At 32.2% G+C, this 15,029-nt stretch overlaps 2 protein-coding genes across 3 annotated transcripts; both read right to left on the reverse strand.

Moving 5' to 3' along the window:
* Positions 1-633: 633 nt before the first annotated feature.
* LOC133787766 (glutathione S-transferase DHAR2-like) lies at positions 634-2,812 on the reverse strand. Its single transcript, XM_062225568.1, has 6 exons — positions 2,614-2,812; positions 2,411-2,501; positions 2,136-2,279; positions 1,729-1,846; positions 1,479-1,619; positions 634-884 (listed from the first exon to the last, which is right to left on the reverse strand). The coding sequence occupies exons 1-6, from the start codon at positions 2,669-2,671 to the stop codon at positions 798-800; spliced, it is 639 nt and encodes a 212-aa protein (XP_062081552.1). The 5' UTR covers positions 2,672-2,812; the 3' UTR covers positions 634-797.
* A 1,751-nt stretch (positions 2,813-4,563) lies between these two features.
* On the reverse strand, positions 4,564-9,324 carry LOC133787782 (V-type proton ATPase subunit B2). 2 transcript variants are annotated; one of them, XM_062225569.1, is made up of 15 exons: positions 9,170-9,324; positions 8,507-8,571; positions 8,241-8,296; positions 8,041-8,139; positions 7,696-7,755; positions 7,452-7,563; positions 7,128-7,336; positions 6,547-6,675; positions 6,288-6,425; positions 5,923-6,073; positions 5,742-5,824; positions 5,551-5,598; positions 5,417-5,470; positions 5,249-5,332; positions 4,564-5,163 (listed from the first exon to the last, which is right to left on the reverse strand). In XM_062225569.1, exons 2-15 carry the CDS (start codon positions 8,562-8,564, stop codon positions 4,978-4,980), a joined length of 1,467 nt encoding a protein of 488 aa, XP_062081553.1. In that variant the 5' UTR covers positions 8,565-8,571; positions 9,170-9,324; the 3' UTR covers positions 4,564-4,977. The 2 variants fall into 2 exon arrangements, with proteins under 2 accessions (XP_062081553.1, XP_062081554.1); XM_062225570.1 differs by having other exon boundaries at positions 8,507-8,566; positions 9,170-9,311.
* Between the last annotated feature and the right edge of the window lie 5,705 nt (positions 9,325-15,029).

The following is a 15,029-nucleotide window of genomic DNA, read 5'->3' on the forward strand; positions in this document are numbered from 1 at the left end:
TAATCAGTAGAATATTACTCACTCAGAATAGTGATTGAATTGACCTATGGTCAACTTTATGATATGACTAGATTAGATGATAACGATACTTTACTTATCTATCTATAATCAATATCAGTCCAGTTCGATATAACAAAATACATCCGATCTTATCTACTTAGTCAATGTCCTAGATGGAACATCCCACCAGATTGTGTAAGTAGAACATATCGTAGAATAACAAGTCTGTATAAATCTTGTGCACTAACTTAATCTTATAACTAATATGACCATAATTATAATCTACTGTGCATTGACTTAATCTTAGAACTAATATAACCATAATTATAATCTACTTTGACCAAGTATAAATGTGATTATGTATATGTTCAGGATTTAATAGATATTTATATTAAATAAATAATTATGTAAATAAATGAGTGTCAAAAAATTATTTCTATTTTTTATTGATAATGAAATGAGGTTATATAGAAAATTTATTTTACACCGGGCATAAATCACCAACAAGTATAATATCAGGCATTAGCTGTAATTTAATTATAATTGTTTTATCAATTATATCTATTTGCTTTCAATTTTAATTTCCACTAATAGCAACCATAAAGACACAAACAAAGGTGCATTTCAAAATGATTGACGAAAATCACCCCTTTTTATTAGTACTCGAATAGAGCAAGTATAACATATTAATAGGCACACATTTATTTAACATGGCTACATATAAACCAAAGCCTCGTTTGGATGAAGCCATTTAAAAGGGGATGCATAGCTTCAAATTCTTATATTCTAGAAGTAGTTCATGGATTGACTTTTGGCTCCCATCCTGCAATTATGTATTTCTTTTCAGCCTTGGTTTTCTCGAATGATTCCCGTGAGAATAGCAGCTGCAAAAAAGAAAATCACAATCAAATTAACGAATCAAAGTAATATATGTTTTTAACCATTTTCATCTATACAAAGTACCATGCACACACATGAACATGAAGTAACATATAGAGAGAGTTGTGCCACTTCACAATAACTGCATTTAATAGATATTATGAGTGAACATTTGATAAATTAGACAATTTATACATTGTTAGGAATGGTACTAGTGATAGCTTAAAATACCACCAATATTCTCCAGTTTACAGATTAAAGACAGAGCTAATCTTAAAACACCAACAACAAGGTCCAGCAATAAATATTTCTAGCTAATTTTAGCATAAAAGAAATCAGATTCTATTGTAATGGAACTAGGTCATCAGATCAAGGGAACATAGTTCAACATTGAATTATGACATTATCATGCTAAACTGTAGACAGATAGTATAGTGCAAAGCCATGTCAAATCATAAGAGCAAAGATTAGACTATGTACACAAAGAGCACCAGGGTAGAATGAGCTTTTAAGCCTCACTACACAACTTGCTCGAATAAGAATTTTTTTCACTAGAGTATATACATACAAATGCAATGGAATGCACAAGAACCACATACCTTCCTGTAGTTGAGGACATTAGTCAACTCAGCAGGGACAGCCCACTTCTTAAAATGATCAAGTGCCACATCAAGATGGTACAATTTTGGGGCTAAACTTAAATCTACAGCACTAACCTTCTCACCAGCAATATATGGGCCCTGATTCCATTCCAAGATAAATCAGATGCATTTACATATTCACAACGCAAACATAAATATCACATGCAAGCAGTTATATGATATCTGTTTCAGTAGTAAATCCACCTACATGTGCTTTAAGATGCTCTTCAAGAGCTTTCAGTTCCGTAAGCAAAGCCTGTTCTGACCCATCACTTGAGTCTTTGCTCTTCAAGAAAGTCACAAACTTACCAAATATATTTGATCCCCTGCAAAAATTACAAATTCATCTCATTTATATAGAAAAGGACATCGTGAAGAGTCTACATGCTTCAAACCTCCATTGAATCAAATTAGCCAAAGGTGTTACAAATATTATTCAAAATAAAACCTTATTCAAACCAACATTTCTTTTCCGAGCGAACAGTGTTTAGAACTTGCACAGCATACAAAAGATTAAACAGTCCCAAGTTTGAACTTCTCACACGGAACATGGAATTAAAAAGAAGAAAAACGTCTAATTGGAAAGCTAACTCAAAATAAAGAAGAGGAACATACACAGAGGCGAATTCTGGTGGAGTAGTGAGAGCAGGTTGAGGGTATTTCTCCTCAAGAATCCCAACAATAACATCAGAATCAGATACCCATTTGTCATCAAACTTCACCACAGGCACCTTCCCTTCGGGATTCACTTGCAGAAACCTACAGATCATCAAAGAAAAACACAAACCCTTGTCTCAAAAATCCTCAAAAATAACATTTTCACAAAACCCAAAACGACCCTCCTTCTCCTCTGTTCAATGTGTGGTTTGTAACGATGGAGTTTGACATACCATCCGGGTTTGTCACTGAGATTGATGAGGTGCCTTTCGTGAGGCACTTTCTTCTCCTCCAAAGTCAGGAGAACCCTTTGGCTAAATGGACCTGAGGAAACCAAAAATTTCTCAGTCAAATATAACAACAACAAAAAAAAAAAAACCAAACAAATCAGAAGTACAAAAGCCCAAAAAACATAAAAGAAGAAATTTGATCGTACAGTCTCCAAGAACATCAGGTGCACCAACTGCAGCCTTAACAGCAACCTCGAGAGCCATGGCGTCGGTGAGGAAGATTCTGAGAGTGAGAGAGCTCAACGTGGATGTAAAAATATGGGGTTTTAGAGTTGGTGAGGCACTGAGACTGAGAGGGATCAGTCCGTATCAACTTTTTGTGCTTGGCCCGAGGTGAGTCGGTGGATGTTTTGATTTGATTTATATTTACTTTATGATATTTGCGGCTAAAATATCCAAACCTACAACTTATTAACACTCAAATAATCAAACTAGTGTCAAAAGTATAAAATATTAAATTTACTCACAATTAATTAGAGATACACAGTATTAAAGGTTAAAGTTGATTGGTCAAAGAATACGTGATAATTGATCCACATTGTTATTATTCTTAAAATAATTTTCAATTTAATAAAAATAAATTTTTAACTTTTTTTCAATTTAAGATTAAGTATCAAAAATACATTTTCTTTAATTTAATTTTTTATTATTAATATCCTCAAATTTTTTTATTTATTATTATTAAAATCTTACTCTTTATCATTTTTTTCTACTTTTTTTCAATTAAAAATTAAGTAATTTTGTTTAAAATACAAGCAATAATTTAAGTTAAATATTTTTTTTTACTTAATCTTAAATTGATTAAAAGCAACAAATTTGATTTTTTTTTTAAAAATGAGAAAAAATTATTTTTTGTTACTTTTAAATTGAAAAACAATAAATTTGATTTTTTTCAAAAAAATGAAAAATATAAAATAATATTTTTTTTTTGAAAAATTATTTTAAATAATAATAATAATGTAGACCAATCATGTGGTGCTACGTTTTATTTGACCGGTCAACTTTAACATTTAACAATGCGTATCTCTAATTGCAAGTAAATTTCATGTTTGGGTACTTTTGCCACCAAAAAATTAGTTCGGGTATTTAAGTGTTAGTAAGTTATAAATTTGGATATTTTAACCGCAAATATCTCTTGACTTTATACAATCTGAAGATACCAATCACCTAAGTGCGCCCAGCTCTAGTTTTTGGTTGCCAAGTATTTTCGTTGCAATATTTGGATGTGGTAATGTATATATAGTTATATAGACTTTCATCCAAAAATTTTAAAAAATTTAAATAATTTACATTGCAAAAAATAAAATTTAAATAGTTTATTATACGTGATTATTTTTTATGAGCATAAGAGATAATTTATTATTATTTTTTTTCATTGAAAGGACTGTCAATGAAAGAGATAGGAAGAAAAACAAAGGAAGCACAATTTCAAGGCAATCAAAGAGAAAGAGAATGATTGTTTGGATGAATAGAATGACTATTGGCATAGAAAATCCACTCCAATACAAAGGACATTCTAATATTTGGATTTATTTGAGATTGTGTGTTTTTTTTTTTTTTTGGATTTATTTGAATCTTAGAGAGTTCTTATTTCTATAAAATTACAAATTCATTTGTTTTTTTTTAAATATTATACAATCCTCAATTATTAAAAGAGTAACGCTAGTCACACAATTATATAGCATTTTTAAAGTGCAAAATGTATCTAGCAACTTTTTTTTTTCCGCAGCAAAAAATGTATCTAGCATTACTCTTCATTAAAAAATCATTTAAAATTTTATATTCTAATTATTGTATTTAAAAAATAAAATATATTTTTTCACATGTACCACTCATTCCATTTCAATATCAAACCAAATAAAATAATTTTAACCTCAATGTTAATTTTAATAATAATCTAAATAATAAAATATTATTCCTATTATGATCCTAATTCCATTGAATAACAATTCCAATTAACATTCTAATTCCATTGGTAACTATGGTAAAAAATCATCAGAATCTAATATGGAACATCAAAGACTTGTTTCACAGACATAACCTGAGAAAGAGAGGTGTAGACACTAAACAGGTTAAAGAAATATGAGAATATCCAATGTCAAATTACAGGATATATAAATTAATATTTAATAAAATGACAAAAGAGGCAGCATATACTGCCCTTAAATTTTCCTCAAAAATTCAGTTCAAGGAAACATCAAAAGCCATACCCCCAAACCAAACCGGGTGACATTGAGACACAAATAGATGAGAGAGCATAGACATACAAAAATTACAACATCTAAAAAATAATGTTCTCACAAAAAAAAGAATCTTGGTGTCAAATTTGACTATAGCCGACAAGCTAATCGGGGGCTCAACTAAGACCGCCACCTTTATTATTTATACTGGATTTTTTTTAAAAAGGAACAAGGTGCAATCTACCAGGGGGAAAGAAAACGAATAAATAAGCAAATCTCAGGGCTCATTCGCGGCAGAGTACAGTATAATATATGGTGTCTTCATCATTCTCAGTTAGCTGCATCTCGGCTGTAGTACAGGTCAAGGGTCTTTGCCGGAATACGATGAAGAAGCTCTCGGGGGAAGATGCGAAGCAGTGTCCATGCCAAATCAAGTGACTGGAAGATGTTGCGGGTGTCGTATGCTCCTTGTGCTACAAACTTCCTCTCGAATTTGTCCAAGAACTCCAAATATAGCTGTGTGTTGGTAGAGAGTCAATGTCAGTATATTCTCAAAAAGTGGATAAGAACAATTTTAAGGAAAAGAGGAAATGAAAGAGACCAGATCCTCAGAAGAAAGTGCTTCTTCTCCAACCACAGCCTTCATGGCCTGGACATCCTTCCCAATAGCATAATTTGCATAGAGCTGAGATGCATGAGAAGAAAAATTAGATGGCTTTGCATGACGACAGAAAAAAAAAAGTGGGGTAGTATAGCTGTGCAATCAAACCTGGTTGGATACATCAGCATGATCCCTGCGAGTCATTCCCTCACCAATGGCACTCTGCAATTATTAGTAGAAGTTAATAAATGTATGAACTCTCAATACATTCAGAGCTTATAGAAGTCAGTGTTAGCTTTTACCTTCATAAGACGAGACAGGGAAGGAAGCACGTTGATGGGAGGGTATATCTGCACAGTTTGAAAGCAAGATCTCAAAATTTCATACACAAAGATAAAACTATTCCCGTAAAAGCATGCAAATGGCAAACAAGACTCAAAAACTTGCTACAGATATAACAACTTCAACAGTCTGAGCAGTCTAATAATCTAACCTGTCTGTTTTGGAGTTGCCTATCAACATATATCTGCCCCTCGGTAATATATCCAGTAAGATCAGGAGTAGGATGCGTAATATCTAGCAAATAAGAATTTCAATATCAGGAATATACGGCCACAAAAGAAAAAATCGAACAAATCGTGAGATGATAATAAAATTAGTAGAAAAGTACTTACCATCATTAGGCATAGTTAAAATTGGAATCTGGGTGATGGAACCTGTTCGCCCTTCAATTCTTCCTGCACGCTCATAGATTGTAGCAAGATCGGTATACATATACCCAGGATACCCACGCCTACCGGGTACTTCTTCTCTAGCAGCAGATACCTGCAGTAGCAATGATGACGTCACGCAAATCTTCATACAAATTATATGTTTTCACACTATTACCCTTCTTTTACAGCATACATCTTAAATATAAATGGCAATCAGAGTTACATATTCTATGAGAAAGATGCTAAAAACACAAGTACAATGCAGTTCATTGTTTCCAACTATCAATATGCTCTACAAAGCCCAAAGGATGTGACAGTTACATTACCTCACGAAGAGCATCAGCATAAGAACTCATATCTGTAAGGATGACAAGAACGTGCTTCCCGCATTCATATGCCAAATACTCAGCAGTGGTAAGAGCAATACGGGGAGTGATGATACGTTCGATTGTAGGGTCATTTGCCTATAAAATAGCAAGCACAGTACGTTACTTGGGACCAATGATATTTACAAAAAAAAAAAAAAAGACTGGTAACATAGATATTAGAGGAAAGTCTTATTTGGATTTGGTGTTAAGAATGTACCAGATTCAAGAAAAGAGTCACTCTCTCCATTGAGCCATTTTCCTCGAAATCACGCTTGAAAAATTGTGCTGTCTCCATGTTGACACCCATAGCAGCAAACACAATGGCAAAATTGTCCTCTTCGTGATGCTGTAAATTTAAAATGCATTAGAAAAATAACCAATTTAGATAATATACCAACATCATATGAAGAATTGGTAAACCATGCTTAGAAAAAGAAGAAAAAATGCTACCATTCCAAATTTGAAAAGAAAAAACAAATCTCTAAGAAGTTAAACAATGAGACCATATTCTTATTGTACATACTAAAGCCTAAGCAATCCATGGGCTACTAAAAACTCAAATCTTCTAGATTCAATTACCTATCCCACAATGCTATTCCAGGTAATAGACATCATCTATCATTAAAGCATCCAATTTTAGTGTTCCACGTCTTTGAACCAATACCCGTACTTAGTCAATAATATTATCGTCTTAGAAAAATATTTATATTGCTCTCTGTCTCATAACTGGACCTACATAAATCTTGCAGTTCTACCCGTTTTCAAAATTAATTGGTTACTATTTATTACCAATCATACCTCAAGAAGATTTTCAGTTTTCTCCAACCGCTTAACCAAACCAGCCTGACGACAGATTTGAGCAGCAATTTCATTATGAGGAAGACCAGCAGCAGAGAAAAGTGGGATCTTCTGTCCTCTAGCAATGGAATTCATGACATCAATTGTAGAAATCCCAGTTTGAATCATTTCTTCAGGATATGTTCTCTCACTAGGATTGATAGAACTCCCTGGGGAATGAAAAATAACAAATTGAAGGTTGATGTAAAAAAGTAGCATAAAAGGAACATATATGAGCTCACATTCACGCATAATTCTATGTGAGCACTCACACTGTCAACTTACCAGATATATCCAAGTACGCCTCAGGCAAAATAGGGGGTCCATTATCAATAGGTTTTCCAGAACCATTGAAAATGCGTCCAAGCATATCCAAGGAGACCGGAGTTTTTAAAACCTGCAAAGATGGCCAGGGAAAAGGCGTTCAAAACATTCACAGATGATGATGGTGATGATAAACAAGCTAAAAAAAGCAGTTTGATCCTGTTATCCTTGCTTAACAATACAATATAAATAATAGGCTTTATACCTCTCCTGTAAACTGCACAGTCGTAAACTTGTTGTCGATGCCGGATGTTCCTTCAAAAACCTGGGTAGAGGTGATACCAGTTATTAGAAGGGAAGAAAGTTGACAATTATTGTAACAAGAAAGGACGACGTAAATCAAGGTAGAAATTAAAGGAGCAATTGTGGTTAGCAACAAGAAATTTCCACGAAATTAATCAGCCGGAACAACTTGAACATGGTTCTAAGGTTATACGTAAGAATATCAAAGTATGTAGCCCCAATTTTAAGATTATGCACCCACCCAAATCCAAGAATGTACTAAATTCCTAATTATAAGGAGATAATGAAGAAAGTTCAGCAGCAATACCTGAACAACCGCTCTCTCTCCATCAACTTCTAGGACTTGACCACGTCTAGTTGTTCCATCTCCCAAACGAATATTAACAATCTCCTGATATTTAGGTCCCTGAGACAGGAAAAGAGAACATATCAGTCTTACAGTTCTGAAGAGAATCGACATCTGGGCTGATGTGTGAGAAAAGTAAGGAAAAAACAAGAAGTCCTTACCTTCACTTTCTCAAGAATGACCAATGGTCCAGCAACCCCGGAGACAGTTCTATACTCTGCAAGGTGTTGCAAAGCAATAAAATTGAAAAATAAATCAAAAAGTGTTCGACAGTCGTGATCAAAACATGTATCATACACTTAATCACCACTAACTCCCATTTTTTCATTATGATCAATAATAAAAAATCAGATACCATGAGTTCTTCATTTAACGAAAAAAAAAAACCTAATACATCACGCAAAGTAGTGATGAGTGTTCGACTTACCCATCCCGATCTCCAAATTTCCCTCCTCCAAGCCATGGTTTTCTTGTGCAACACCCATTACTGAGCTTCACAAGTAAAAAAATGGGAATGAATCAATATGTACCACAAAATACAACACATAATATAAAATTTTAGAAAATCATGTTAATTCGGAGAAAAGTTAGATCAGACAAAAGAGAAGTTTTGCTTAACCAAATACTCCATTTATTACGATGAGAGGAAAAAAAACTGCTTCAAGTAAAATTCAATCCAATTTAAAAAATGAAGCAAACTCCATTTATCAAAACACTAAAGACGACTAAGAAAGTATGGTTACAGTTCTCACTTAACCCAAAAAACAATATTCACAATTTCCCATTTTCTGGCGTTCTACTTATCCTCTATTTTCTCGAGAATCAAACACGCCCACAAATAAAACTCTTGAGAAAATACAGAGAGCGGAATGAATGGCTAATCCTAATTCTATTGCGAAAATTTGACTTTGACTGTCGAAAGCAAAAAGCTATAGATCAATTATCAAAATGAGTACAAAGCCTAAATCCGGGTTCAACTATGACCTACTTCGATCGGACTTGCACGATCAAAGAAATCAATACCAAAATCAAATCAAAGTGAATAAGGATTGAATGACCCAGAATTCTGAATCGATCTGAGGAACCATACCTTCTTCTCGATCTGAAGCGAAGCGAAGATGAAAAGAGAGAGAGAGAGAAAGAGATACGAAGCAGAGTGAAGATGTAGAAGAAAATGAGAGAAAGATCTAATAATATTGGACCATAAATTGAAAATGAATAAATAGAAGAATTATCTGAGTTGGTGAAAAATGTTATAACGAATAAAAGAATAATTAAAAATTATTCGAGTAATTTTGGGGGGTTAATTTGCAATTATGATTGTTTTAAGGGTAGTAATAGTTATTTTAGAAAATGAAATAATAATACTAATAATTGAAAAAGAAAGGGGTGGGAGGGAGTGATGATAATAAATAATAATATTTGATACGACAAAAGTGCAGCTGTCTAATGTGGATACGTCCAGTAAGGTGGGGCCCACACACTAGAGCAGTTAATATTTGCTTACGTGGCAAACTCTGATTAATTGAAAAAGCGAGCTCACTTTTTGCTGGATGATATCGGACTTTTTCTATGGTATATCTTGCTTTGATTGGCCCAGATGGAGCGTTTGGATTGGGCCAGGCTTTGGTCACGGCCCAAATTTAATGTGTTACTCACTATTTGGGTTAATAATTGTAAGTAAAAACCAACACATTTAACACATTATATTTTAATGCTTAAGTAAAATCTTAGTGTGTGATTACTTATTCAGAATTGCTGATTGGTACTACATGCGCAATATCTTTATGATGTTTATGATGTGAGGTACTGTTATTGGTGTATTTTAATATCAGATCTCACATATTTGAATTTAATAAATATAATCAAATATCGCTAATTAATTATAATATATCAATTTATATAGTGTTGGATACCTTAAAATATCAAATAACAACGTTTTACTGACTAAATAGAAAGTAACTATTTTCTTGATAAGATTTCATTTAATGTTTCAATAAGCACACGAAAAAATTGGAAAGGGGTGTTTGAACAAAACTAATGGAGAAAATATTGTGTGGGGTGGGGCTAATTATTGATAAGGAATTTGAAATGGAGGCTAATGAGTGAAGCCTCTTACTGACATTTATATGACTTTTTTTGTATTTGACTGTCGTTTTGTTATGTAGAACTATATCTTTCCAAATTATCATCATGCTACATCTAATATATTTTCAGGTCTAAATCAAGAAAACTCGAGAAACACTTTTTATATATATATATATATATATATATATGAGAATTATTTATTTACACGGGTTTCACTTTAAGTTTTACCGGTGGGGCTCTCAGTATTCTTGACCTGTGAATAATATTCGGCGCGATTTTTTTTATGACAGTGTATATTGTAGCTATTTAGAACATCTTGCAAATTTTCAGAAAATTCTGAATAGTTTACAGTACCAAAAACTAAGTTTAAACATGTTGCACGCATGACTAATTTTTTTATGTACGTGGAAATCAACATGTTTGAACCTAATTTTGGTACTATAAACTATTCGGAATTTTCTGAAAATTTGTCGGATACTCTAAATAGCTACAATATACACGGTTATAAAAAAAATCGCGCTGAAAACTGTTCACGGATCGAGAAACGATGAGAGCCTCACCGGTAGGGCTTAAAGTGAAGCCCCTACATGAGAATTGTCCTATACATACATATATGGCACTTTAAGCCCTACCGGTAGGGCTCTCAGTGTTTCTCGACTCGTGAACAGTTTTCGGCGCGAATTTTTTTTATGACCGTATATATTGTAGCTATTTAGAGCATCCTGCAAAGTTCCAGAAAATTCCGAATAGTTTACAGTACCGAAAACTAGGTTCAAACATGTTGATTTCCACGTGCATAAAAAAAATTAGTCACGCGTGCAACAACATGTTTGAACCAAGTTTTCGGTACTGTAAACTATTCGGAGTTTTCTGAAAATCGCAGTGATGCTTTAAATAGCTACAATATACACGGTTATAAAAAAAAATCACGCCAAAAATTGTTCACTGGTCGAGAAACATTGAGAGCCCTACGGCCCTACCAAAGAAATTTCCTATATATATATACTAGATGCTTAATTTTATTTATAAAATTTATTAATTATTTTTATTAAATTTGTATCATTGTCATATAAAAAATAGCATAAACATATTAAATAAAAAATTAAACTAACACATTATTTTTGGTTTTTAAAAAAAAAAATATTTATATATAATATGATAACCATGATAATTTTTTTAATAAAAATTAAGATTATGTATTATATATTATTATTATTATTATTATTATTATAATAATGTTATTTTATAATAATTAAATTTATATTAATATAAATATTAAATATCTAGCCTTCTAATAATATTTTAAATATTTAAATTCATATTAATATAATTAGGAAAAAAATTAGAATTATATATTATTATCATAATAATATTTTATAACATTTAAATTTATATTAATATAAGTATTAAATATATAGTCTTGTATTAAATATTATTATCATAATAATATTTTATAATATTTGAATTCATATTAATATAATTAGTACAATATTAGAATTTTATATTAATATAATTATTAAATATTTAGTCTTGTTTTATAATAATATGTAATACAAGATATTTTTATAAATATAAATTTAAATATTATAAAATATCATTGTAATAATAATATATAATACATAATCTTAATTTTTATTAAAAATATTATCATTTATGTTTAAAAAGGTTATTAATATTATATTTTTTTTCTTCAAAAATTTGTAAACAATGTTTTGGTTTAATTTTTTATTTAATACATTTATGTCATTCTTTTATATATAATATTGTTTATTTATGTAAAATTAATATGACAATGATAAAAATTTAATAAAAATAATTAATAAATTCTATAAATAAACTAGGCAAATGTGTATTGTACGTTGATTGTATTTAATAATTATTATTATATATATATATGTAGTGTTATATTAGCTATTATAATAATAATGATATTTTATAACATTTCAATATATATTAATATAATTATTAAATATCAAATCTTGTATTATATATTATTATAATAATGATATCTTGTAACATTTGAATTTATATTAATATCTGTTCTATATAAAAATTGTGTAGATAATAGAAATTATTGGTTTTAATGGTTTTTTATTTTTTTATATTAACTTTAAGGAAATATTCTTATATTTAACAGGATATTCTTATATTTAACCGTAGATTGTAAACCTGGCTTAAACTTAAATAACATTAAATAAATAAATAATTAAACAAATTAGAATGAGATATTTTTAAAAAATTTTAAAATGATAATTATTTAAAAATAATAAAATCATATATTTTATAACTTAAATAAAATTTAATTAAACTTAAACTTAATATTATATTAAATATATAATATATATAATATTTTGTTATCATTGCCAAATTCAAAAACTAGAACAAACATAAATTTAAATAAAAAAAATTAATTAATTAAAGTATGATATTTTAAAGATATTTTATGATAATTTAAATAATTAAATCATATTTATTTAAAAATAATAAAGACATACATATAACTTTTTTTATCTAATAAATTTGTGTGATAATTTATTTTTTATAAAGTGATTGAAGCTCTTTTTCTTCATCAAATTCACCAAAGGACATTGTGAGATACATTAAAAACTAAAAATAATTTATGCAAGTATACTACTGTCTACACTCTGACTTTTTCTATTATAATTTTACTTTTATTGTTAATTTCTTTTTAAATATTATTGTATTTTATATATATGCCATGTAAATATATATCTATACGTTAGTGTTTAGATGTTATGTATGCATAGATTATTGATATAAATAATTATATATACTGTAACGCCCTGGCTACCCCAGAACAGTTACGGTGAACGGTGGACTGGAAATTTGACTCACTACCTGAGTCCTTTGGTCAAAAACGTGCTCCAAGTGTAATTAACAGGTTAAGGTATAAAAACCAATCAAAAAGGAAATGGAGATTTTCATTACAAACAGCTCTGCAGAGCTAAACAAAACATTTACAAGTGGTTCTCAGTACAAAATGGTCATTACTGTTTTAAATTTACAATCCCGCCGACCTAAGCGGCAAAAATAGGGTAAACCCCCTAGTTCCTCTGAGAACTCCTTGGCCGTGGTGGTCAAGCAGCCGCATATGTACACATCACCACATCAGCTCTCCACTCAAGGCTAGGTGAGCTTTTCTTTCCCTTTACCTGCACCACATAGCACCCATGAGCCAAAGCCCAGCAAGAAAACATAATACTTTTCATAACATTATCAAATGATTATCATTATAATCACACCGAGCATAAAGCTTCCCAACAAGTGGTGGATGTCACATAATCTTAGCGAGGGAGAGTGGCTGCTAGGTAAGCCACTAGCCTCCAAGCGCTTATTTCATTCATCGACCCTCAGGGTCGGTCTGACAGTAATGCTCTTTGAGCCATTCAACGCTAATAGTCGATTAGATCTAATCTCTATTGGCTTGCGTGATCCACGCTAAGGCCGTCCTGACTAATGAGTCAGCGCTGTGTGACCAGTGTCCAGTATCACTGCCGAACTTGACTAGTAAGTCACAGCTTCACAGCTGATACTAACACCTTTGCCAATTCTGACTAACAAGTCAGTGCAACGTGACCAGTGCCTAGTACCACTGCCGAACCTGACTAATAAATCACGGCTTTACAGTTGATACTAGCACCTTTGCCAAACCTGACTAATAAGTCAGTACCATGCACAAGTGAGCAACGCATGCCCAACATTCTATATTCAAACCATGTCCATATTACACAACCAACATGCCTCACGAATATCCATGCATGTCACACTTGGGGTGCAGTTTTCTTACCTCTGGCTCGAGCTAGAATGAATAAAAGAATGACCCTGAGAACGATCAACCTTTTGGTCCTTTAGCGGTTACCTGGTCATAACCAATTATGGGATTCCATCAATAAAATGAATAATAAAAGGTTCCCAAACCAAAACCTAACCTCCGGGACATCAAACACTACTTAACCGGGTAATAGGTTCAACCCCGAGGCCTTAGGCTTGAATCCCCATGCTAAAAACTCCACTTTGGCCAAAAATGCCTTAAGGGCCGCGGCCCTCCTTGGCCATGCCGCGGCCCGCCCCTCAAACAGAGGCGCCCAAACCCAGCTGCCCCCAAGGGCCGCGACTCACCCTGGCCATGCCGCGGCGTAAGCTCCAGTTCAGCCAAAACCCCTGTTTTTCTTCCCTTGCGTTTTCACTTGGAACCAACCCTTCAAACCCAATTTAAACACCACCCAAACCTCTTTCAAACACCCATTTAAACCTCCAAACATCACCCATAACTCTCCCCCATTATAACCCAAGTAAAACACCACAAAAACTCCCCTTGATTCCAACTTTCCACACCAAAAACTAGAGCTGAAATCTAACATTAAAACAGGGCAAAACCAGAAAAACAATGGATAAAACTCACCTCAAATTCGAAACCAAACTCTCTTCAATGGCTGAGCTATGCCTACAACCTCAACCTTCAAGTTCCCTAGCTTAATTCCACACCTTGAGCTCAAAACTCCAAAGAGGAAGAAGAGAGAGATGAACGTACGGGAAGGATGAAGCAAACTCTGTTTTTGGTTCTGTTTTACAGCCATCTAAAACCATGTATATCCAAATCCCAAATGACCAATATACCCCTAGGTCTTTTAAAGCTTCTAAAACCACTTCAAGGGTAATTTTGGCACTTTCCACCTACACCGTTAATGATAATTAAAGCTTCCCAATTCCCGCTAATCTCAATATCCTCAAACACCAATATTTCACATCCCATTACCCTTTAATGCCCGGTAACACTCTAATCATTAAAACACCCCGAGCCTCGAGCTTAAGCCTGTTATGACCAAACCGATAATTAACAT

This window comes from Humulus lupulus, chromosome 1 (assembly GCF_963169125.1).
Source record: "Humulus lupulus chromosome 1, drHumLupu1.1, whole genome shotgun sequence".
Taxonomy (NCBI): Eukaryota; Viridiplantae; Streptophyta; class Magnoliopsida; order Rosales; family Cannabaceae; genus Humulus; species Humulus lupulus.